The sequence below is a fragment of the Monodon monoceros genome, unplaced genomic scaffold (genome assembly GCF_005190385.1).
Source record: "Monodon monoceros isolate NGI ecotype Baffin Bay Population unplaced genomic scaffold, NGI_Narwhal_1 Super_Scaffold_21, whole genome shotgun sequence".
Lineage (NCBI taxonomy): Eukaryota > Metazoa > Chordata > Mammalia > Artiodactyla > Monodontidae > Monodon > Monodon monoceros.
In genome coordinates this window covers 78,390,886-78,415,304 of record NW_021703778.1, presented here as the reverse complement: position 1 = coordinate 78,415,304, position 24,419 = coordinate 78,390,886, and the positions used below count along the sequence as shown (strand labels likewise).

At 37.5% G+C, this 24,419-nt stretch overlaps 1 protein-coding gene across 1 annotated transcript in view; it reads right to left on the bottom strand.

The window, feature by feature from the left end:
- Window positions 1–24,419, bottom strand: part of SCAPER (S-phase cyclin A associated protein in the ER) — a 459,896-nt gene that overhangs the window by 232,917 nt on the left and 202,560 nt on the right. Inside the window, 1 exon segment of the mRNA XM_029238862.1 lies at window positions 1,698–1,763. Coding sequence (XP_029094695.1) covers window positions 1,698–1,763 — 66 coding nt within the window.

Sequence of the window (24,419 nt, the reverse complement as noted above, 5' to 3'; positions counted from 1 at the left end):
AGGCATGTTAATGTCAGTGGTCAAAGAGACAAGAAACAACCAGGCAAAAGATACTGAAAAAGAGCATCTAGTCAAGTAAGAGGAGAATCCAGAGAAAGTTGTATAGTAGATTGTTACATTAAAGGTCCCCCTTGAAGTATATCTTGCCAGCCATGACGTACATAGTCACCTCAGACAGTGACTACGGACTTGGAAAAATGACTTGCCTTGGCCAATGGGACATAAACAAATGTGACACAAGCAGAGGCTTGATAAGGCCTGATATCCTCTATGAACACTGATGCAAAAACCCTCAATGAAACAAGCAAAACAAATTAAACAGCATATTAAAAGGATTATACACCATGACCAAGTGATCTGTCATCCTCAAGGAGGCTGACCAAAGCTTCCTTATATGGCAGTCACAGGGGAGCAAGAAAGCAAAGTTGTGAGCAGAAGCCTCAAGACTTCTGGAGCCAAGGCTCAGGAGTCACATATTGCTTCTGCAGTAGACTGTGGATGAGAACAAGTCAAAAGGCCAGAACAAATTCAAGAGTAAGGAAAACAGAGTCCACTCCTTGATGGAGAGGTGGCAAAGTTATATTGCAAACGGACATGCCTCCAGGAATGGCTCAACAACTTCTGGCCATCTTTGCAAACACTATACCACATCATATATTAAATTTCCTCAAATTTTGGATCTATTTCTAGACTGTTTTAAAAAATCTATTCCATTAATTTGTATTATTATTCACATGCCAATACAAAACTATTTGGTGGATAAATTAGGAGTTTGGGACTAGCAGATACAAACTACTATATATAAAATATATAAACAACAAGGTCCTACTGTATAGCACAGGGAACTATATTCAATATCTTGTAATAAACTATAATGGAAAAGAATTGGAAAAAATATATATACTGGATCATTTTGTTGTATACCAGAAACTAACACAACATTGTAAATCAACTATAAATTAAAAAAATGAAGTACTACTTCAAGTGCTAGAACTTAATCATATACATAATGAATAAAAGATATCTTAACCGTAAACAAAAAAGTGGACAACCTAAGCTCCGGATTCACATTGCCTTTCAATAAGACTACACCAGTCTGTACCCCTATCAGTAGTATTATATAAGTACCTTTCTCTCACTGCACCTCTACTGGCAGTCTATTTGAGAGAAGCAAAATGATGATGTTTTTGTTTACTTAGCTATTACACTTAGTAATTACACTTACACCCAACGGCGGAGTCTAAATCCTCATCTGTCAAGCGGCCCTTGCAACGATCTTGAATGAGATCTCCTCAGAGTAAGAACCAGTACAGCCTTGTCAGAACTTGTTTTGTTAGAATAGGGTTTCTTTACCTCAGCACTACTGATGTTTTGGATGTGGTAATACTTTGCTGTGGAGGCCTATCTTGTGCACTGAAGAATGTTTAACAGTATCCCCTGGCTTCTGCACGCTTGATGGCAGCTGCACCAGTTTTCCAAGCTGTGATAACTAAAATATTATCACATACCCCTAGGCACCGACAAACATCCTCTCGCAAAACCATCCCCAGTTGGATACCACTGTGTTAGCAGAATAAAATTCTAGGCATCAGATACAAAGTCCATGACCACAGGCATACAATGATGGTTCAGATAAGCTTTTGTTACAGGCAAAGACTGAAAAGACAAAGAACTAAAATGTAGGATAAAATACTCACTTTGCTTTATAGGGTGAGTCTGAGCCAGAATTTTTTGTTTCCAATAAACTCTCGTATTCCTTGGCCCTAAAGAGAAAAGAGTTTTATCATTGTTAGTTATTTTGCTGCTAATTTTTATAACAAAATAAAACTTTGGCTGTGTTTTTCCTCTCCCAGTACTAGGAACATTACTACACTAATTTTCACACTTAGATTTCTGAGATTGCATCTTTAAAATATTATAAATGTATCAAAAAAGACTTAAAAATACATATTTCCTCACAGGATATAAAAGAGATTCATAAAAACACTTCTGAGTTTAGGGACATGGTACAGAATGGTGCTATTTTTCAGAAATGTTAAAATCATGATAATTAAATTTAAAACCATACTAAGTTTCTACAAGGTGGTTGAGGTGCCTCAGGAGGTGTATAATGCAAGATTAAATACAGGTAAAGAATAGTCACTTAACTCTAGAAATAATTTTAAAAGGCAGTGGAAATGACTTGACCAGATACTCAAAGATCTGTTTTGTTCTGCTTTTGTTATTTATACTGACTAAATACCAAAAGTCTGCAAAAATCTGAGATAACACTCTTCTGCCATTGTCCAACTAAGCTCCACCTTGCCTGTAACTGTAGGTGACAGCCCTCAACAGGTCACCAAACTAAGCAGACGTCACTACAGCAATCCATTAACAATGACTTAATTTGTCAATTTCCCTTTTCAGAGGAAAAAGAGAAAAATACTAATTTAAATATTAACCATTCACCCAAAGCGTTCTAGTCTCAAATAATTAGTCCAGTGCCCTATGAAAGAATTAGTCACAATGTACACCAATCCATACAGCAATGACAGGTGAAAAAATAAAAACTGTTTCATAAAAAACCTGAAAGATGCAAATTACAACACACCCAATGAGAAAAAAGCAATGTAGCATAGGTTATGCTTGGGAATGAAGAAATAACTAAATTAGAATTAAACATTAAATTATGTATTGTTTCAACCTACGTGTGCTCATTGCTATCAGCCAAAATATTAAGGCATATCAAAATGGGGAAATAACCACATTGTAGTTGCAAGTAATTGTGACCTCATATGAAAGGTGGGGAAAGTAACAATTTTGCAGGATTGAATATGTTCCAAGAGCTGTGCCAAGCAGCTACACATTCATTGTCTCATACAGTCTTACAAACTCAATATATATATTGTCCTCATTTTACAAAAAAGAAATTGAGGCTTAGGAAGATGCCAGTTATATCAAGACATATATTTTATCTGAGCCTTCAAGTGGAAAAAACTGAATACATTCTCCCATTCATGCACACCTAACTAGAAAAATACTACCCAAAGAAATCCTAACTTTACCTGGAATGGTAGTTAACCACTTTTTCCTAACTTGAATCTCACCTTGATTCACTTTTAGCAATCAATTAAATATTTATTTCCAGAGCCCCTACTCTGTATAAACTAGAGTATGGGGGGATAATGAGAGTTATATATATATCAGGGATGGGGTATATATATATATATATATATATATATATATATATATAGTGGGAATATTCAATGTATTTATTCTCCATAAGGAGGAGGAAGATACAGCATTAAAAGATACATAGTTCTACAAAGCTGAGTAAGTGACTGATGGGTACTGTCACAAGTGCTCATTTCCACCTAAGATGCTAGGGGGAGTTTCCTTAAGGAAATGGAAAGTGTACCTGCTTGAAAGATAGGTAGCATCTGAATACATGAAAAGAAAATGCCATTAATAGGGTAGAGAAGTGAGCAAATAATGCTAGACATGGAAAAAACACAGGTTTTCTTTAGGGAACAGTGTACAGATCCCTTTTGCTGGAGCAAAAGATTAAAATGTGGGAATAATGAGAGATAAGGCTGAAAAGAATTATTTCAGAAACTATTATTATTAAATTCTGATTACTTACTCTTTAAGATAATGACCCACTTTATTAATATTTTAAATTTATTAGTGTTGTGTTGTATACTGCATTCCCTCACTTTTAGTCTCCTTGTCATCGTGGTTGTACTCTTTCTTAGCCATAATGTGGGATATTTATTTACTCCGTTTTATTTTTTGTTAGCTTTTCAGAGTTTACCAATATTCTCCAAGAATTAGATCTTATCAACTTCTACTTAATTTCCATTTTTATCTTTATAAAGATATAGTACATTGTAAGTGCCATATATATATTTGTTAAATAAAAATAAATACATCTATCCTATTTCCCATGAAGAAGCTATGAATATTGTTCTAACCCTTGAGTTGTTTAGACCACTACTACTTCAACTGATAAAATAATTTCAGGCTAAAATTTCATTCTGAGTAAAGTTTTGACCATACTCCATAAGTTTCATGTTCTCATTGTCACAAATTTCAAACATTTTGTATTTCCATTTTGTCTTACTCCTAAAAACTCTTACTTCAAATAATGTTTTCTGGCCCACTCCCACCCCTTGGTTCCGAAGTGTTAATTTTTTTGTCTTTATAATTCTTTTTTTCATTTTTGGGTCAGCTTTATTGAGGTATAATTTACAAACAATAAAAACTTTAAATTTTAAGTGTATAACTTGATGAGTTTTCACAGTTGTGCCTACCAATGTAAGTGAAACCACAATCATGATATAAAGCATTTCCAAACCCCAAAAAATTTTCTCATGTTTTTCGGTAATAGTTCTCTTCCCCCTGCCCCCACCTTCTTATTCCTAGGAATAATCCATCTACTTTTTCCCAGTATAGATTTCTGAATATCAAATTACTACAATCATACATACTTTCTTGTGTCTGGATTAATTCATTTAGAATAAATCTCAAGATTCTTTCATAATCAAATATATTATTAGTTAATTCCTTTTCACTGCTTTGCAGTATTCTATTGTTTGGACACCACAATTTATCCATTTCCAGTTGGATATTTTACTTCTTTCCAATCTGGGGCTACTACCTACTCTAAACATTTGTAGACAAGTCACTGCATGGGCAGATGTCTTAATTTCTTTTGGATAAATACCTAGGAATGGGGTTGCTGAGCAATCTGATAGGCATGTGCTTAACCTTAAAATACAAAAATGTTTACCAAACAGGTCATTCCAATTTGTACTTCTACCAGCAAAGAATGAGAGTTCCAGTTGCTTTAATCCTTGAAGAGTGTCTTGCTTAATTTCTTTGTATCTGTGAAGTTCTCATATTTCCTTTTGACTTCTAACTTCATTTCCTTGTGGTTAGAGAAGATATCTTGCATGATTTCAATATTTTAAAATTTATGGAATCTTGTTTTGTGGTCTAATGTATGATCAGTGCTGAAGAGTATTTCATGTACACTCGAGCAGAATATGTATTCTGCTGTTTTGGGGTAGAATTTTCTCTATTCATCTGTTAGGTTTAGTTAGTTGATGTTGTTCAAGACTTTTATTTCCTTGTTGATCCCCAGACTGGTTGTCCTATCCATTATTAAAAGTGGGGTATGAAGTATCCAACTATTACTGGTGAACTGTCTATTTCTCCCCTCAATTCTGTCAGTTTTTCCTTCATATATTTTGTGACTTTCTCAGGTGCATATATGTTTGTAATTGTTATGTATTTTTGATGGATTCATCCTTTCATCACTACGTAATATCCTTCTCTCTTTATTGTACAATTTTGGTCTTAAAGTCTATGTTGCATGATAGCAATATAGCTACTTCAGCTATATTATCTTGCAGAGGGTACTCTTTGCATGAAATATTTCTATCCTTTCACATTAAACCACTTGGGTTCTTATATTTGAAGTGAGTCCCTTGTAGACAGCATATAGTTGAATGATTTTTAAAAATTCATTCTGCCAATTTGTTTCTTTTACTGGTGTCTTTAATGCATCTATATTTAATGTGATTACTGATAAGGACAGATTTACTTCTGCCATTTTGCATTTTCTGTATATCTCTTTGGTCCCCCAATTCCTTCATTACTGCTTTACTTTGTGCTAAATATTTTCTAGTGTACCACTTTCATTCCCTTCTCATTTCTTCAAGCATATGTATATACTTATTTATTTATCTATTGTTTTCTTAGCAGTTGTCCTGAATTATAATTAACATCTTAATTCATAACAATCTAGTTAGAACTAATACCAACCTAGTTTCAGTAGTATACAAAAATGTTCCTATATAGCATTTACCTCCTTTATGCTATTATTATAAGTCATTTCTTTATACATTGTGTGTCCATCAACATAGGTTTATAATTATTGTTTTGTATAGTTCTCTTTTAAATCAAATAGGAAAAATGAGGAGATACAAAAATACTACATTTACACTGATTTATACATATATAGTTACTTCTACAGCATTCTTTATTTCTTTGTGTGGATTCAAGTTACTGTCTACTGTGTTTTTATCGCAGACTGAAGATTTCCGTTAGAGCTTCTTGAAGTGCAGGTCTACTAGTGACAATCTCTCAGCTTTTGTTTATCATGGAATGTATTAATTTCTCCTTCATTTTTGAAGTTTTGCCAGATATAGAATTCTTGGTTGACAATTTGTTCTGCTTTTGTGTTTTTCTACCAGGAAACTGAATATGTTTATCCTACTGCCTTCTGACCTCTATAGTTTCTGATGAGAAATAAACTGTTATTATATTGAGGATGTTTTACATATGAAGAATTGCTTCTCTTTTGATGTTTTCAAGATTCTCTTTGTCTTTATCTTCCAATGTTTGATTATAATGTGTGATAACGTGGATCTCTGCATTTCTCCTACTTACGAGCTTGTTGAACTTCCTGGATCTGCAGATCATATCCTTCATTAAATTTGGAAAACTTTCAGCCATCATTTCTTCAAATGTTCTCTGCCCTTTTCTCTCTATACTCTTCTCTGGGACTCCCCTTATGTATATGTTGGTATGCTGGATGGTGTCCCACAAGTTTTTGAGACTGTATTCAAATTTTTCCCCATTCTTTATTCTTTCTCTTCCATGGAGTGGATAATCTCAATTGAGAATCTTCAAGTTCACTGACTCTTTCTTCTATCTGCTCAAATAAGCTGCTGAACCCTTCAAGTAATTTTTTTTCACTTCAATTACTGTACTCTTCAGCTACAAAATTTCTATTAGCTCTTTTAAAATTGTTATCTCATTATTAATATTATCCAGTTGGTTACATATCATTCATATGTTTTCCTTTAATTCTCTGAGTATATTTAAAAAATTTTTAGGGCTTCCCTGGTGGCGCAGTGGTTGAGAGTCCGCCTGCTGATGCAGGGGACATGGGTTCGTGCCCCGGTCTGGGAAGATCCCGCATGCTGTGGAGCGGCTGGGCCCATGAGCCATGGCCGCTGAGCCTGCACGTCCAGAGCCTGTGCTCCGCAATGGGAGAGGCCACAACAGTGAGAGGCCCACATACCGCAAAAAAAAAAAATTTTTTTTTAAAATCTTTGTCTAGTAAGGCCAATGTCTGGGCTTCCCCAGGGACACTTTCTAGTAATTTTTCTTCCCAGTGTATGGGCCAATTTTCTTTTTTTTTGCATGCCTTGCAACTGTTTCTTGAAAACAAGACATTTTAAATATTATAATGTGGCAACTCTGGAAATCAGATTCTCCTTCCTCTCAGGTTTTGTTTTTGCTACTTGATGTACTTGTACATTTGTTTAGTGAGTTTTCTGAACTAATTTTCTAAAGTTTATATTCTTTGTCATTATGGCCCCTAAAGTCTCTGTTCTATTACTTTAGCAATCAATTAGTGATCCAAGAGATTTCTTTAAACACCACAAACAATAACATCAAACCTCCTAATCTAGTCTTGGCAGATGGGCTGTGTGTGTGTGTTGGGGCAAGCCAACAAGACTCAGTCAGGCAGATTAAAACTCTACCTTAGCCCTCACTTCCTGCTTGCATAAAAGACTAATGGTCAGGACCTTCTTGGGTCTTTTCTGATCATGTACCCATCCCTGCGCATGCATATGGCCTTCTAGATTTCTCAGAGTACGTGGGAGGTTTTCAAAGCCCTTGTTCCCCAAGGCATCTCAATCCTCAGCCTTTCCCTGCAAATTTTTTGATTAATTATTTACACTAATTGTATACCCTTGCACTGGGCACCACCAACTAATACATTTGCCTTTAAATTGTTTTTGACAATCACCCCCAGGTAGCCTCCTCAGCTCTGGGAGAATCCTGGGTTAGGTAAAAGGAAGACAAACCCTTAGAACTAACCTTTCAGAGAACCACCAGTCAGGTTAAAACAACTATAGTTCTTTGAGTACAAGGTTTGTTCTGCTCCCTCCATTACTAAGTACCTGTAACAGGGATGCTGGGAAGTTGAGACGTGATCAGGGTAAGAAAAAACACCACTAGCCTCTTTTTTTAAACTGAAGTATAGTTAATTTACAATGTTGTATTAGTTTCAAGTGTACAGCAAAGTGATTCAGTGATATATATATATATAGATTTTTTTTTCAGATTATTTTCCATTACAGGTTATTACAAGATATTGAGTATAGTTCCCTGTGCTATACAGTAGATCCTTGTTGTTTATCTATTTTATAATATATAGTAGTGTGTATATGTTAATCCCAGACTCCTAATCTATCCCCCAACCCCCACTATCCCCTTTGGTAACCATACATTTCTTTTCTATGTCTGTGAATCCATTTTTGTTTCATAAATAAGTTTGTATCATTTGTATCATTTTTTAGATTCTACATATAAGTGATATCATTTGTCTTTCTCTGTCTGACTTGTGTCACTTAGTATGATAAACTCTAGGTCCATTCATGTTGCTGCAAATGGCATTATTTCATTCTTTCTTAAGGCTGAGTAGTATTCCATTATATATACACCACATCTTCTTTATCCACTCATTTGTCAATGGACATTTAGGTTGTATCATGGGGTATTCCTCTGTGGGTTAATCCTATATGGAACTCTCTGTGCTTCCTGGACTTGGGTAACTATTTCCTTTCCCAGATTAGGGAAGTTTTCAGCTATTACCTCTTCAAATATTTTCTTAGGCCCTTTCTCACTCTCTTATCCTTCTGGAATCCCTATAAGGCAAATATTAGCGTGCTTGATGTTGTCCCAGAGATCTCTTAAACTGTCCTCATTTCTTTTCATTCTTTTTTCTGTTCAGTGGCAGTGATTTCCACTACTCTGTCTTCAGCTCACTGATCTGTTCTTCTGCCTCGTTTAGTCTACTATTGATTTCTTCTAGTGTATTTTTCATTTCAGTTATTGTATTCTTCAATTTTGTTTGGTTGTTCTTTATATTTTTTAATTCTTTGTTAAAATTTTCTAATTTCTTGCTCTGTGCATCCATTCTCTTCCCAAGTTCTTTGATCATCTTTATGATCACTACTCTGAATTCCTTCTAGGGTCGACTGCCTATCTCCACATCACCTAGTTCTTCTTCTGGGGTTTTATCTCATCCCTTCATCTGAAACATATTCCTCTGTTGCTTCATTTTGTCTAAACTGCTACTTGTATTTTCCTGTATGTGGTAGGTTGGTTAAGTTTCTCAACCTTGGAGAAGTGGCTCTCTGTAGGAGACGTCCTATGCATCCCAGCAGTGCACACCCCTCTCATCACCCAAGAGCCAGGGGCCAGCTGGTCCCAGGGTAGTGTCTGGTCTGGATTTGTGGACTCGGTCTGCAGGCTGTGGGACTGTAGTTTTCTTGCTTCTGGTGTCTGCCCCCTGGTGGATGAGGCTGGTCTAAAGGTTTGGGTAGGGTTCCTGGCAGGAGGGGCCAGTGCCTGCCCCCCTGGTGGGTTGAGCTGGGTCTTGGTCCTCTGATGGACAGGGCTGTGCTAGGGCCATGTCTAGAGGTGGCTGTGGGCTCAGAGAGTCTTTAGGCAGCCTGCTTGTAGATGGACACATCCCCACCCAGTTTGTTGTTTGGCCTGAGGTGTGTTGTTTAGCACTTGAGCCTACAGGCTGTTGGGTGGGGCCACGTCTTGATGCCAAAATGTCAGACTCCATGAGAGTTCTTGCAGATGAATGCTCCCCACTGTGTCTGCCACCAGTGTCTCTGTTCCCAGGGGGCCACTGCCACCCCCACCTCCACAGGAGACCCTCCAAGACTAGCAGGTAGGTCTGGCCCAGGCTTCTATCAAATTACTGCTTTTGCCCTTGGTCCCGGTATGAGTGAGATTTTGTGTGCGCTCTTTAAGAGTAAAGTCTCTATTTCCCCCAATCCTGTGAAGCTCCTGCAATCAAGCCCCACTGGCTTGTAAAGACAAATCCTCTGGGGGCTCTTTCCCCTGGTGCTGGATCCCTGGGCGGGGCGGCCTAATGTGGGGCTCAGAACTCTCACTCCGGTGGGAGAACCTCTGCAAATATAATTATTCTCCAGTCTGTGGGTCGCCCACCTGAGAGATATGGAATTTGATTATATTTCAAGTCTGCCCCTCCTATGGGCCTAGCTGTGGTTCCATCCTTGTATCTTTAGTTGTAGAGGGTCTTTTCTGGTAGGTTTCAGTCTGTTTCAATGATGTTTGTTCTGCAGATAGTTGTGATTCTGGTGTGCTCATGAGAGGGGGTGAGCTTGGGGTCCTTCTACTCTGCCATGTTGGCCACTCTCTTCCCTCTCTTAACGAGGTTCATCTGATTTTTCTTTTTTTTTTTTTTTTTGGTATGCGGGCCTCTCGCTGTTGTGGCCTCTCCCATTGCGGAGCACAGGCTCCGGACGCGCAGGCTCAGCGGCCATGGCTCACGGGCCCAGCTGCTCCGCGGCATGTGGGATCTTCCTGGACCGGGGCACGAACCCACGTCCCCTGCATCGGCAGGCGGACTCTCAACCAGTGCGCCACCAGGGAAGTCCATCTGATTTTTCTTAATTGCCTTTTCCCCCAGTAGCAGTAAGCCTTTGATCATTTCCTGAGTTCAAAAAAAGTTGATTCTGACAGTTTTTGCCAGTTGATTCATTATTTTTATGGCAATATGGACTCTTGGAGATCCCTACCCTACCTTTTTATTCACATCATTCAGGATTTTTAAAATTTTAAATAAAAGACCTTAATTCATATTTACATTATAATTGATGTGTTTAGCATTATTTCTGCCATTTTATTTTTTAAACCAACTTTGAGATATAATTCAAATACCATATAATTCACCCATTTAAATGTGTAATTCAATGTTTTTAAATATATTCATAGGGTTGTATAGACAATCATCACATTCTAACTTTAGAAGATTTTTATTTTCCCTGAATAAAATCCAGTAACCTTTAGTACTCAATCCCAGTTTCTCTCCTCCTGCTCACATTCCCAAGCAACACTAATCTGCCTTTTACCTCTATAAAATTTTTTATCCTGGACATTTCATATGAATGGAATCATAAGATACATGACCTTTTCCTGACTGGCTTCTTTCACTTACCATAGTGTTTTCAAGTTCCATCCACATTGCAGCACATGTCAGTATTCATTCCTAAATACTATTTCATTGTATGGATATGTCAAATTTTGCTTACCTATTCAACAGTTGATGAACATTTGGGTTGTTTCCACTTTTGGCTCTTATGAATAATGATGCTATGAACATACCTGTACAAGTTTTATTTGATCATGTTTTCAATTCTCTTGGGTATAAATCTAGGCATGGAGTTACTAGGTCATACAGTAATTCTGTGTTTAACTTTTGGGGAACTAACAAACTGTTTTCCAAAGTAGACAGACCATTTTATATTCCCAACAATAAGGTATAAAGATTCTAATTTCTTCACATCCTTGTTACTGTCTGTCTATTGAATATAGCCATCCTAGTTGGTGTGAAGTGGAATCTCACTATGGATTTGACTTCCCTGATGACTAATGATGTTGAGCATCTTTTCATGGTCATACTGGCCATTTGTATACCTTGTTAAAGAAATGTCTACTCAGATCCTTTGCCCATTCATTATTGGTCAGTCTACCAAGGCAAAAGAAATAAAAGCAAAAACAAACAAATGGGACCTAATCAAACTCAAAAGCGTTTGCATATCAACAAAATGAAAAGACAACCTACTGAATGGGAGAAAATACTTGCAAATGATGTGACTGACAAGGGGTTAATATCCAAAATATACAATCAGCTCATATAACTCCATATCAAAAAAACACACAACCCAATCAAAAAATAGGCAGATGACCTAAATAGACATTTTTCCAAAGACATACAAATGGCAAACAGGCACATGAAAAGATGCTCAACATTGCTAATTATTAGAGAAATGCAAATCACAACCACAATGAGGTATCACCTCACACTGGTCAGAATGGCTAATATCAAAAAGTCTACAAAAAGTAAATGCTGGAGAGGTTATGGAGAATACTGCTGGTGGGAATGTAAAGTGGTGCAGCCACTATGGAAAACAGTATGGAGGTTCCTTATAAAACAAAAAATGGAGATACCATATGATCCAGCAATCCTACTCCTGGGTATATATACAGAAAAAACAAAAACTGTAAGTCGAAAAGGTACATGCACCGCAATGTTCACAGCAGCACTATTTAGAAAAGCCAAGACATGGAAGCTACTCAAGTGCCCGTCAGTGGACGATTGGCTTAAGAAGATGTGATATATATATATATATATATATATATAGACACACACATACACACATACACACACATATGCAATGGAATATTACTCAGCCACAAAAAAGAACAAAACATTGCCATTAGCAGCAACATGAATGGACCTAAAGAATATGCTTAGTGAAATAAGTCAAACAGAGAATGACAAATACTATATGATATCACTTATATGAGGTATCTAAAAAACAATACAAATAAATCTATATACAAAACAGACTCACAGACACAGAAAACAAACTATGCTCACCAAAGAGGACAGGAAAGTGGGAGTGAGAGACAAATTAGGAGTGTTTGATTAACAGATACAAACTACTATACATAAAATAGATAATTAACAAGAACTTACTATATAGCACAGGGAATTATACCCAATATCTATAATAATCTATAATGGAATATAGTCTGCAGAAAAAAACCCAAAGACAAATCAATATGCTGTACACCTGAAACTAACACAATATTGTAAATCAACTACAATTCAATAACAAAAAAATTACTCTGAGCATTAAACACACAGTATATAAAAAGAATGACATGGTAACTATTCTTACTAAGAGTTTACAGTGAGGAGAGTAAATAAAAATCTTAAAAAATAAATAAGGTAATATCTGAGAATAAGATATCCTATAAAGAGAATAGAGTAATTAATATACAGTGGCTGATTATATGTATGTGTGTCAAGGAGGTGAAGGATTTATAGAGCACAATGAAGGAAGGCCTCTGAGAAGTAAGTCTTTAAGCAGAAACCTGAATCAAGTGAAAGAGCCAGTCACAGGGAAATCTCGGGGAATTTCAGGCTGGCTAGAGGGAACATCAAGTGCCAATACACTAGGGAATATTCAAGGAACAGAATGGCAGCAATGGTAAAACGAATACAGAATTATGCTTATTATATAAACATAAACATGCTACTCCATTAAAAATGCTTCCTTGGAAGTCATCAATGATCTCCAGTATTACCAAACACAATGGCTTTTTCTCTGTATTCATTCTCCTTGAACTTTCTGACTATATTTCACATCTCACTATCAATGCCTTTTTCATGCCCTCATCTCCTTTCACTTCCATTTAACAATTATCTATTGTTACTATTGCAATTTTAATATTATAATAATGAATGCTAAATATATAATTTTAACTTATAGTCCAAATTTCAAACTCCTGAAGCTCTTCACTTGGAAGCTCAACCTTCACCTTGTTCTCTATATCTTTAAAACCAAAATCATTCTTAACATTGTACATCCACTTACCTATATTTTTCAATAGTACTTTGGACTAATATTTCAAAATTATTTTCTATTCTTCATTTTCTTTTCTCAATATTATTATCAAATCACTAATCTTAGATTAAAACATTTCTTGATTGCTTTCTTTAAATTTATTGTACTATACACTGTAATGTCAGCCCTATCACTTCATGCCTGAGTTAATAAAATAATCTCCTATGCACCCAAGCTCTCAACCTTCTAATCCTACCTGTATAGCACAGGTGACAAATCTTCCCAAGTCATTAATTTCCTGATGTTATTCCCTTGGCAATCTATGGTAGTTCTTTCCCAAAAGATATAGTCAATCTTCTAACTAGCATTCAAGGCTCTCCATAATTTGACCCTTTGCTACTTATTCAACTTTATATTCTCTGATATATCAACTGTATTTTATAAATTTGGATTTGCACAGTCCATTATCGAGACATTTTCACCAGTTAGGATACTGCTAGCAGGGAGCAGTACAGCTTAATACCTGCACAGATTAATGCAGAAGGCAAGAAATAGGAGGAAATTATTACTTTTACAAGAATAAACTTCAACTGAAAAGAATAAATAGGCATTTAACAGGCTTACAAATGTGGACACTGTCTACCAGTTCCTCTGGGATATCACTTGGAGAGCTGAAACCTACTTGCTGTATGCTCAGCCATATCATCTCTGTGCCCCTATTTCTTTTTTTTCCCCCAAGTTTACTGAGATACGATCAACATACAGCATCGTGTAAGTTTAAGGTGTACCAAGTGATGATTTGATACACATATATACTGTGAAATGATTACCAAAATAAAATTAACACCTCCATCAACTCACATAATTACCATTGTGTGTGTGGTGAAAATATTTAAGATCTACTTCCTTAGCAACTTTCAAGTATTAAAATATAGCATTGTTAGCTATAGTCACCAGCCTGCACATTAGATTCCCAAAACTTGTTCATCTCATAAGTGGAAGTTTGTTCCCTTTGACCAATATCTCCCCATTTCCCCCACCCCTGAGCCCCTGGTTACCACTGTTCTAATCTCTATTTATATGATTTTGACTTTTGTAGGTTCCATGTATAAGTGAGATCATATAATATCTGTCTTTCCCTGTCTTACTACTACATAGTAAAATGCCTTTGGGGTTCCATACATGTTGTTGCAAAAAGGCATAATTTCGTTCTTTTTTATGGGTGCTCCCTATTGCAATCAAGGACATACATCAGCATACAGCTAGATGCTCTAAGGACATCATCAACTTCTTCCTGCCTCCCTCTCTCACATAATCTATCTCAGATTTCTTTCTTGTATCTATCTACTCCTCCACATGTCTGTGCCAAACACTCTGGCATCTAATTTTGATCCTTACTGAACCACTGTCTAACTACTTTGTGTGAGGAAGTTTTTTTGTTTATTTCTAAGTATGGCCTTTAGAAAGCCATTGTATTTTGTAAGCCTAAGTTTTCCGCATTTGTAAGATGTGGAAATACAACTAGCTAATTTTTTTTTTTTTTTTTTTTTTTTTTGCGGTACGTGGGCCTCTCACTGTTGTAGCCTCTCCTGTTGCGGAGCACAGGCTCTGGACGCGCAGGCTCAGCGGCCATGGCTCACGGGCCCAGCCGCTCCGCAGCATGTGGGATCCTCCCGGACAGGGGCACGAACCCGCGTCCCCTGCATCGGCAGGCGGGCTCTCAAACACTGCGCCACCAGGGAAGCCCCTACTAGCTAATTTTTAAAGGTCTTTTCTAGCTCTAAGATTCCATGATTCTAAATTCTTATAAACAGTAGGTACAAATTTGTTAGGTAGGGACTTCCCTGGTGGCACAGTGGTTAAGAATCCGCCTGCAGGGGACACGGGTTCAAGCCCTGTTCTAGGAAGACCCCACATACTGCGGAGCAACTAAGCCCGTGTGCCACAACTACTGAGCCTGTGCTCTAGAGCCCGTGAGCCACAACTACTGAGTCCACAGGCCACAACTACTGAAGCCCACACACCTAGAGCCCATACTCCACAACAAGAGAAGCCACCACAATGAGAAGCCTGCACGCTGCAATGAAGAGTAGCCCCCGCTCGCCGCCAACTAGAGAAAGCCTACATGCAGCAACGAAGACCCAACACAGCCAAAATACAAATAAATAAATAAATTTTTAAAATTGTTAGGTAGATGAGAAGTAGTTGCGAGCTTGCTAAAATGTAGATTCCTCACCTAAAACCAAGTTAATCAGAATCAACTGGCTGAAGCCCAAGAACCTATCTTTTAAATAGGATACCAAGTGATTCGGATGTAAGGGGTCAAAGACTACAGTTTGAAAATCATTGTCCTGTTTCATGATTTGATCTATATTAACAAAACAACATGAAACTTATCATTTATTGAGTTATCTCTTAGATACTAGGCCAGTAGATTTTAGAGTATGATGTGATACCAGGGGGTCTCGGAGAATCTTTCAGAGGTACAAGGTAAAAACTCATTCATTCTCATTCTCTTACAAGCATACAATGGAGGTGAGACTATATGGCATGTGATATTACAACACAGAAGCAAATTTGAGAATCCACCTCTATTTTTTAAGCCAGACATTAAGAAAATTAACATAACTCTTCTTACTAAATTTTTTGCTTGTTTTAGAAAAGTTATTTTTCATAAATTTTTTTTTTCATTTTTAGACCCTTTGTTTTATAAATTATGTATTATTGCTTTGGCTAGAACTCACAGAATTATGTTCAAGACCAAGGGGGATAGTCTTTTTGGTTTGCTTCTGGTGCATGGGCTTATTCATGGGCTCTCTATTCTGTTCCATTGATCTATATGTCTGTTCTTGTGCCAGTACCATACTGTTTTGATGACTATTGCTTTATAGTATGCAGTTGGCCCTCTGTGTCTATAGGTTCAACCTCCATGGATTCAACCAACCACAGACTGAAAATATTAGAAAAAAATATTAGACAATATTAGACTGAAAATATTAGAAAGTTCCAAAAAGCTTAAATTCGCTGTGTGTCAGCAACTATTTACAAAGCATTTACAACTATTTACAGTGCATTTAAATTGTATTAGGTATTATAAGTAAGTTAGAGATGATCTAAAGTACATGGGATGATGTGTATAGGTTATATGCAAATAGTATGCCATTTTTATATGGGGGACTTGAACATCCACATAGTTTGGTATCCACAGGGGGTCCTGAAACCAATCTCCTGCACATATTGATGGACAACTGTAGTTTGAAGTCAGGAAGTATGATACCTGTAGATATTTTCTTCCTTCTCAAGATTGCTTTGGCAAGTGTCTATTGACAGATGAATGGATAAAGAAGATGTGGCACATATATACAAAGGAATATTACTCAGCCATAAAAAGAAACGAAATTGAGTTATTTGTAGTGAGGTGGATGGACCCAGAGTCTGTCATACAGAGAGTGAAGTAAGTCAGAAAGAGAAAAACAAATACCATATGCTAACACATATATATGGAATCCAAAAAACAAAAAAAGGTTCTGAAGAACCTAGGGGCAGGACAGGAATAAAGACACAGATGTAGAGAATGGACTTAAGGAGGGGGAAGGGTAAGCTGGGATGAAGTGAGAGAGTGGCATGGACTTATACATACTACCAAATGTAACATAGATAGCTAGTGGGAAGCAGCTGCATAGCACAGGGAGATCAGCTCGGAGCTTTGTGACCACCTAGAGGGGAGGGATGGGAAGGGTGGGAGGGAGACGCGAGGGGGAGGAGATGTGGGGATGTATGTGTATGTATAGTTGATTCACTTTGTTGTAGAGCAGAAACTAGCACACCATTGTAAAGCAACTATACTCCAATGGGGACTTTAAAAAAAAAAAAAAAGATTGCTTTGGCTATTCAGGGTCTTTTGTGGTTCCACACAAATTTTAGGATAATTTGTTCCAATTATGGAATATGCTATTGGTATTTTGGTAGGGATTACGTTGGCTCTGCATATTGTTTTGGGTACTATGCTATTTTAACAATATTAATCTTTCAATCCGTGAGCACAGTATAACTTTACATTTATTTATATTATCTTTAAATTCTTTCATCAATGATGACCAGTTTTTATCTTCTTGCTTAAATTTATCCCCAGATAGTTTATTCTTCTTGATACACCTGCAAATGGGATTGTCTTCTTTTTTGTTTTTGTGGTATGTGGGCCTCTCACTGTTGTGGCCTCTCCCGTTGCGGAGCACAGGCTCTGGACGCGCAGGCTCAACAGCCATGGCTCATGGGCCCAGCTGCTCCATGGCATGTGGGATCTTCCCAGACCAGGGCACGAACCCGTGTCCCCTGCATCAGCAGGCGGACTCTCAACCACTGTGCCACCAGGGAAGCCCGGGATTGTCTTCTTAATTTCTCTTTCTGATTGATAGTTTATTATTAGTGTATACAAATGCAACGGATTTCTGTGTATTAATTTTGTATCCTGCAATTTCACTGAATTCATTTATTAGGTCTAATAGATTTTTGATGAAGTGTTTATGGTTTCCAATTCATAGTATCATGTCATCTGCAAATAGTGATAGTTTTACTTCTTCCTTTCCAATTCGGATGCCTTTTATTTCTTTTTCTTGTCTGACTGCTATGGCTAGGAGTTCTAATAATATGTTAAACACCAGAGAGTGGGTATCTTTGTCTTGCTCCTGATCTTACAGGAAAAGCTTTCACCTTTTTACTATTGAAAATGATGTCACTTGTGAATATGTCATATATAGCCTTTATTATGTTGAGGTACATTCTCCCTATGACCACTTTGTTGAGAGTTTTGATCATAAATGTATGTTAAATTTTGTCAAATGCTTTTTCTCCATCTATTGTGGTTATTATATGGTTTTTATCCTCCATTTTGTTAATGTTCTGTATCACACTGATTGATTTGCAGGTGCTAAACAATCCTCGCATCTGTGGAATAAATCCCACTTGATTATGGTATATGATCCTTTATATTGCTGAATTTGGTTTGCTAATATTTTGCTTAAGCTTTCTGCCTCTATGTTCATCAAGGATATTGGCCTCTAATTTTCTTATTTTGTAGAGTCTTTTTCTGGTTTTAGCATTAGGTGATACTGGCCTCATAGAATGAGTTTGGAAGCCTTCCTTCCTCTTCAGTTTTTTGGAACAGTTTGAGAAGAACAGGTATTTACTCTTCTTTAAATATTTGGTAGAATTCATCTGTGAAGCTGTCTGGTCCTGGACTTCTGTATGCTGAAAGTTTTTTTTTTTTTTAAATTACTGATACACTTTCATTACTAGTGATTGGTCTATTCAGATATTCTATTTCTTCCTGATTCAGTGATGGAAGATGGTATATTTAGGAATTTTATATGTAGGAGTTTATCCATTTCTCCTAAATTGCACAATTGTTCATATATAATTGTTTGCAGTAGCCTCTCTTTCATTTCTGATTGCGTTTTTTGTGCCCTCTCTTTTTCTTGAAGAGTCTGGCTAAAGGTTTGGCAATTTTGTTTATCTTTGCAAAGAACCAGCCCTTAGTTTCACTGATCTTTTCTATTGTATTTTTCACCTCTATTACATTTATTTCTGTTCTGATCTGTTTTTTTTTTTACATCTTTATTGGAGTATAATTGCTTTACAATGTTGTGTTAGTTGCTGCTGTATAACAAAGTGAATCAGCTACATGTATACATATATCCCCATATCTCCTCCCTCTTGCATCTCCCTCCCATCCTCCCTATCCCACCCCTCTAGGTGGACACAAAGCACCGAGCTGATCTCCCTGTGCTATGCAGCTCCTTCCCACTAGCTATCTATTTTACATTTGGTAGTGTATATATGTCCATGCCACACTCTCACTTCATCCCAGCTTACCCTTCCCCCTCCCCATGTCCTCAAGTCCATTCTCTGGGTCTGCATCTTTATTCCTGTCCTGCCCCTAGGTTCTTCAGAACCATTTTCATTTTTTGTTTTGGATTCCATAGATATGTGTTAGCATATGGTATTTTTCTCTTTCTGACTTACTTCACTCTGTATGACAGACTCTAGGTCCATTCACCTCACTACAAATAACTCAATTTCATTTCTTTTTATGGTTGAGTAATATTCCATTGTATATAAGTGCCACATCTTCTTTATCCATTCATCTGTCGATGGACACTTACATTGCTTCCATGTTCTGGCTATTGTAAATAGAGCTGCAATGAACATTGTGGCACATGACTCTTTGGGAATTATGGTTATCTCAGGGTATATGCCCGGTAGTGGCATTCTGGGTCATATGGTAGTTCTATTTTTAGCTTTTTAAGGAACCTCCATACTGTTCTCCATTGTAGAGGCCACCAACATCCTGATACCAAAACCAGGCAAAGATGTCACAGAAAAAGAAAACTACAGGCCAGTATCACTGATGAACGTAGATGCAAAAATCCTCAACAAAATACTAACAAACAGAATCCAAAAGCACATTAAAAGAATCATATACCATGATCAAGTGGGGTTTATCCCGGGAATGCAAGGATTCTTCAATATATGCAAATCAATCAATGTGATAAACCATATTAACAAACTAAAGGAGAAAAACCATATGATCATCTCAATGGATGCAGAAAAAGCTTTCGACAAAATTCAACACCCATTTATGATAAAAAAAAACCCTCCAGAAAGTGGGCATAGAGGGAACTCAACATAATAAAAGCCATATATGACACACCCATAGCCAACATCTTTCTCAATGGTAAAAAACCATTTCCACTAAGATCAGGAACAAGACAAGGCTGCCCACTCTCACCGCTATTATTCAACATCGTTTTGGAAGTTTTAGCCACAGCAATCAGAGAAGAAATAAAAGGATTCCAAATCAGAAAAGAAGAATTAAATCTGTCACTTTTTGCAGATGACATGATACTATACATAGAGAATCCTAAAGATGCTACCAGAAAACTACTAGAGCTAATCAATGAATCTGGTAGTAGCAGGATACAAAATTCGTGCACAGAAATCTATTGCATTCCTATACACTAATGATGAAAAATCTGAAAGAGAAATTAAGAAAACACTCCCATTTACCACTGCAACAAAAATAATAAAATACCTAGGAATAAATCTGCTCTGATCTTTATTATTTCCTTCTTTCTACTAACTTTGGCCCTCATTTCTTCTTCTCTTTCTAGCTGCTTTAGGTGTAAAGTTAGATTATTTATTGGAGATTTTTCTTGAGCTAGGTATCTCTATAAATTCCCTGTTAGAACTACTTTTGATGCAACCCATAGGTTTTCAAAGGTTGTTTATCCATTTTCATTTATCTCAAGGGACTGATATTTTTTTGACTTTCTCTTTGATTTCTTTGTTGACCCATTGATTAGTTAGTTTCATGTTGTTTAGTCTCCATGTGTGTGGGTTTTTTTTTCAGTTTTCTTCTTGTAGTTGATTTCCAGTTTCATACCATGGTGGTCAGAAAATGTTTTAAATGATTTCAATCTTCTTAAATTCAATGAGACTTGTTTTGTGCCCTAGCATGTGATCCATCCTAGAGAATGTTCCATGTGCACTTGAGAAGAATGTAAATTCTGCAGTCTTGGGGTGGAATGGCTATACATATCTGTTAAGTCTATCTGGTCTAATGTGTTGTTAAAGGCCAGTGCCCCCTTACTGATTTTCTGTTTTGATGATCTATCCATTGCCAAATTGGGGTACTGAAGTCATATGCTATTAATGTATTGCTATCAATCTGCTTTTTACATCTATTAATATTTGCTTTATATATTTAATATACATGCTCCTATGTTGGGTGCATAAATATTTACAGATGAATAGACAACAGTGAGATGGTAGACTTAAAACAACCCCAGCAGTAATTTCATTAAATGTAAATTGATTAAAAACTGCAAAAAATAGACACTGTTACACTGGATAAAAAGGGAAGATTAAATCATATGAAAATTATAGGAGATGCTCAAAATATATAAAAAGACACTGGTTACGTTTAAAACTAAAAGAGTTGGAAAAATTTATCATGTAAATAATAAGTGGAAATGGTAATTATCAGCAAAAGTGGACTTCAGCATAAGGGACAGAAAAAGTGGACTTCAGCATAAGGGATAGTACCAGATATAAAGAAGGACACTTTATAATGGTAATGTGATCAATTTGTCAAGAAGATAAAATAATACTAAATTTGTATATATCTAGCAATAAAGCTTCAAAATTTGAAGCAAAACTGGAAAAAACTAACATGAGAAATAGATAAATCCACATTTATATTTAGAAATGTTAATATTCTTTTTTATGTAACTGATACAAGATGAAATGGACAATACCAGAGATAAAATACAGATTTTAACAACACTATCAACGAAACACACCTAAGTGACACTACAGAAAATGCACTTACCACAAGCAAAATATACACGCTTTTCAAGTAAACATGCAGCATTGACCAAGACAGACCAGATGCTGAAGATAAAAGTCTCAATAATTTTAAAGGAATTGAAATTGTGTGCAGTAGCATCTCTGACCACAGGAAAAAAAGGCAAAAAGATACATGAAAAGTTGCCAATTATTTGGAAAGTAAGCAATACATTTCTAAGTAGCCAATGGGTCAGTGAAATTGAAAAATATTTTGAACTGAATGAAAATTAAGACACAACATCGAAAATACTGGAATACAGTTTAAGCAGGACTTAGAGGAAATTTTATAGGTGTAATTTCAAATATTAGAAAAGAAGAGAGGTTTCAAGTCAGTAATCTAAGCTTCCACCTTAGGAATTTAGGAGAAAAGGCAAAATAAATATAGAGTAAAGACAGGTAAAAATAATAAAGTACATAAATCAATAAAATAGAAAACAAAAAAGTAGAGAAAAATCAATGACTGCAAAAGTTCATTCTTGAAAAGATTAATAAAACTGATAAATTCCTGGACAGAGCGACCAAAGAAAAAAAAACAATTACAACTTTTAGGAATGAAAAAGTGTATGTCACTACAATCCATACAGGCTTAATAAAATATGGGAATTTTTTTTAAACTAGTTTTTAAGAGCAGATTTAGGATCACAGTAAAATTGAAAGTTACAGAGATCTCCTATACGCCTACTGCCCTGAACATGCATAGCTTCCTGCATGATCAATATCCTCAACATGCATAGCCTCCTGCACGATCAGTGATGATGGCCATTCTGACCAGCGTGAGGTGATACCTCACTGTAGTTTTGATTTGCATTTCTCTAATAATTAGCGATGTAGAGCATCTTTTCATGTGTGTATTAGCCATATGTATTTCTTCTTTGGAGAAACGTATATTTAGGTCTTCTGCCTATTTTTCGATTGAGTTGTTTGTTTTTTTCTTATTGAGTTGTATGAGCTGTTTGTATATTTTAGAAATTAAGCCCTTGTTGGTAGCATCTATATGGAAAAATAAACTTGGACCAATGCTTCCTATCATACTCACTAATTTATTTGAGATGGATCATAAATTTAAATGCCAAAGCTAAAATTGCAAGGCTTCTAGAAAAAAAATATGGAGGCTTTTTTAACCTCTGGTCAGACAAAAACCTCTTAGAACCCAGAAAGCATAAGAACAAAAAAGAACATATTGATTGGGGGACGACGGGAAGATGGCGGAAGAGTAAGACGTGGAGGTCACCTTCCTCCCCACAGATACACCAGAAATACATCTACACGTGGAACAACTACTACAGAACACCTACTGAATGCTGGCAGAAGACCTCAGACCTCCCAAAAGGCAAGAAACTCCCCACATACCTGGGTAGGGCAAAAGAAAAAAGAAAAAACAGAGACAAAAGGATAGGGACGGGACCTGCACCAGTGGGAGGGAGCTGTGAAGGAGGAAAGGTTACCACACACTAGGAAGCCCCTTCGCGGGCGGATACTGGGTAGCGGAGCGGGAAGCTTCAGAGCCGCGGAGGAGAGCACAGCAACAGGGGTGCGGAAAGCAAAGCGGGGAGATTCCTGCACAGAGGATCGGTGCTGACCGGCACTCACCACCCCGAGAGGCTTGTCTGCTCACCCGCCGGGGCGGGTGGGGCTGGGAGCTGAGGCTTGGGTTTCGGTCGGAGCGCAGGGAGAGGACTGGGGTTGGCGGCGTGAACACAGCCTGCAGGGGGTTAGTGCACCACCGCTAGCCAGGAGGGAGTCCGGAGAAAAGTCTGGACCTGCTGAAGAGGCAAGGGACTTTTTCTTCCCTCTTTGTTTCCTGGTGTGTGAGGAGAGGGGATTAAGAGCACTGCTTAAAGGAGCTCCAGAGACGGGCATGAGCCGCAGCTAAAAGCACGGACCCCAGAGACGGGCATGAGACATTAAGGCTGCTGCTGCCGCCACCAAGAAGCCTGTATGCGAGCACAGGTCACTATCCACACCCCCCTTCCGGGGAGCCTGCGCAGCCCTCCACGGCCAGGGTCCCGGGATCCAGGGACAACTTGTCTGGGAGAACGCACGGCGCGCCACAGGCTGGTGCAACGGCGCGCCTCAGGCTGGTGCAACGTCACGCCGGCCTCTGTCACCACAGGCTCACCCCTCACTCCGTGCCCCTCTGTCCCCCCAGCCTGAGTGAGCCAGAGTACCTGAAGCAGTTGCTCCTTTAACTCTGTCCTGTCTGAGCGAAGAACAGATGCCCTCCAGCGACCTACACGCAGAGGCGGGGCCAAATCCAAAGCTGAGCCCCTGGGAGCTGTGAGAACAAAGAAGAGAAAGGGAAATCTCTCCCAGCAGCCTCAGAAGCAGCAGATTAAAGCTCCACAATCAACTTGATGTACCCTGCAACTGTGGAATACATGAAGAGACAACGAATCATCCCAAACTGAGGAGGTGGACTTTGAGAGCAACATTTATGATTTTTTTCCCCTTTTCCACATTTTGTGAGTGTGTATGTGTATACTTCTGTGTGAGATTTTGTCTGTATAGCTTTGCTTCCACCATTTGTCCTAGGGTTTTATCCGTCTGGGTTTT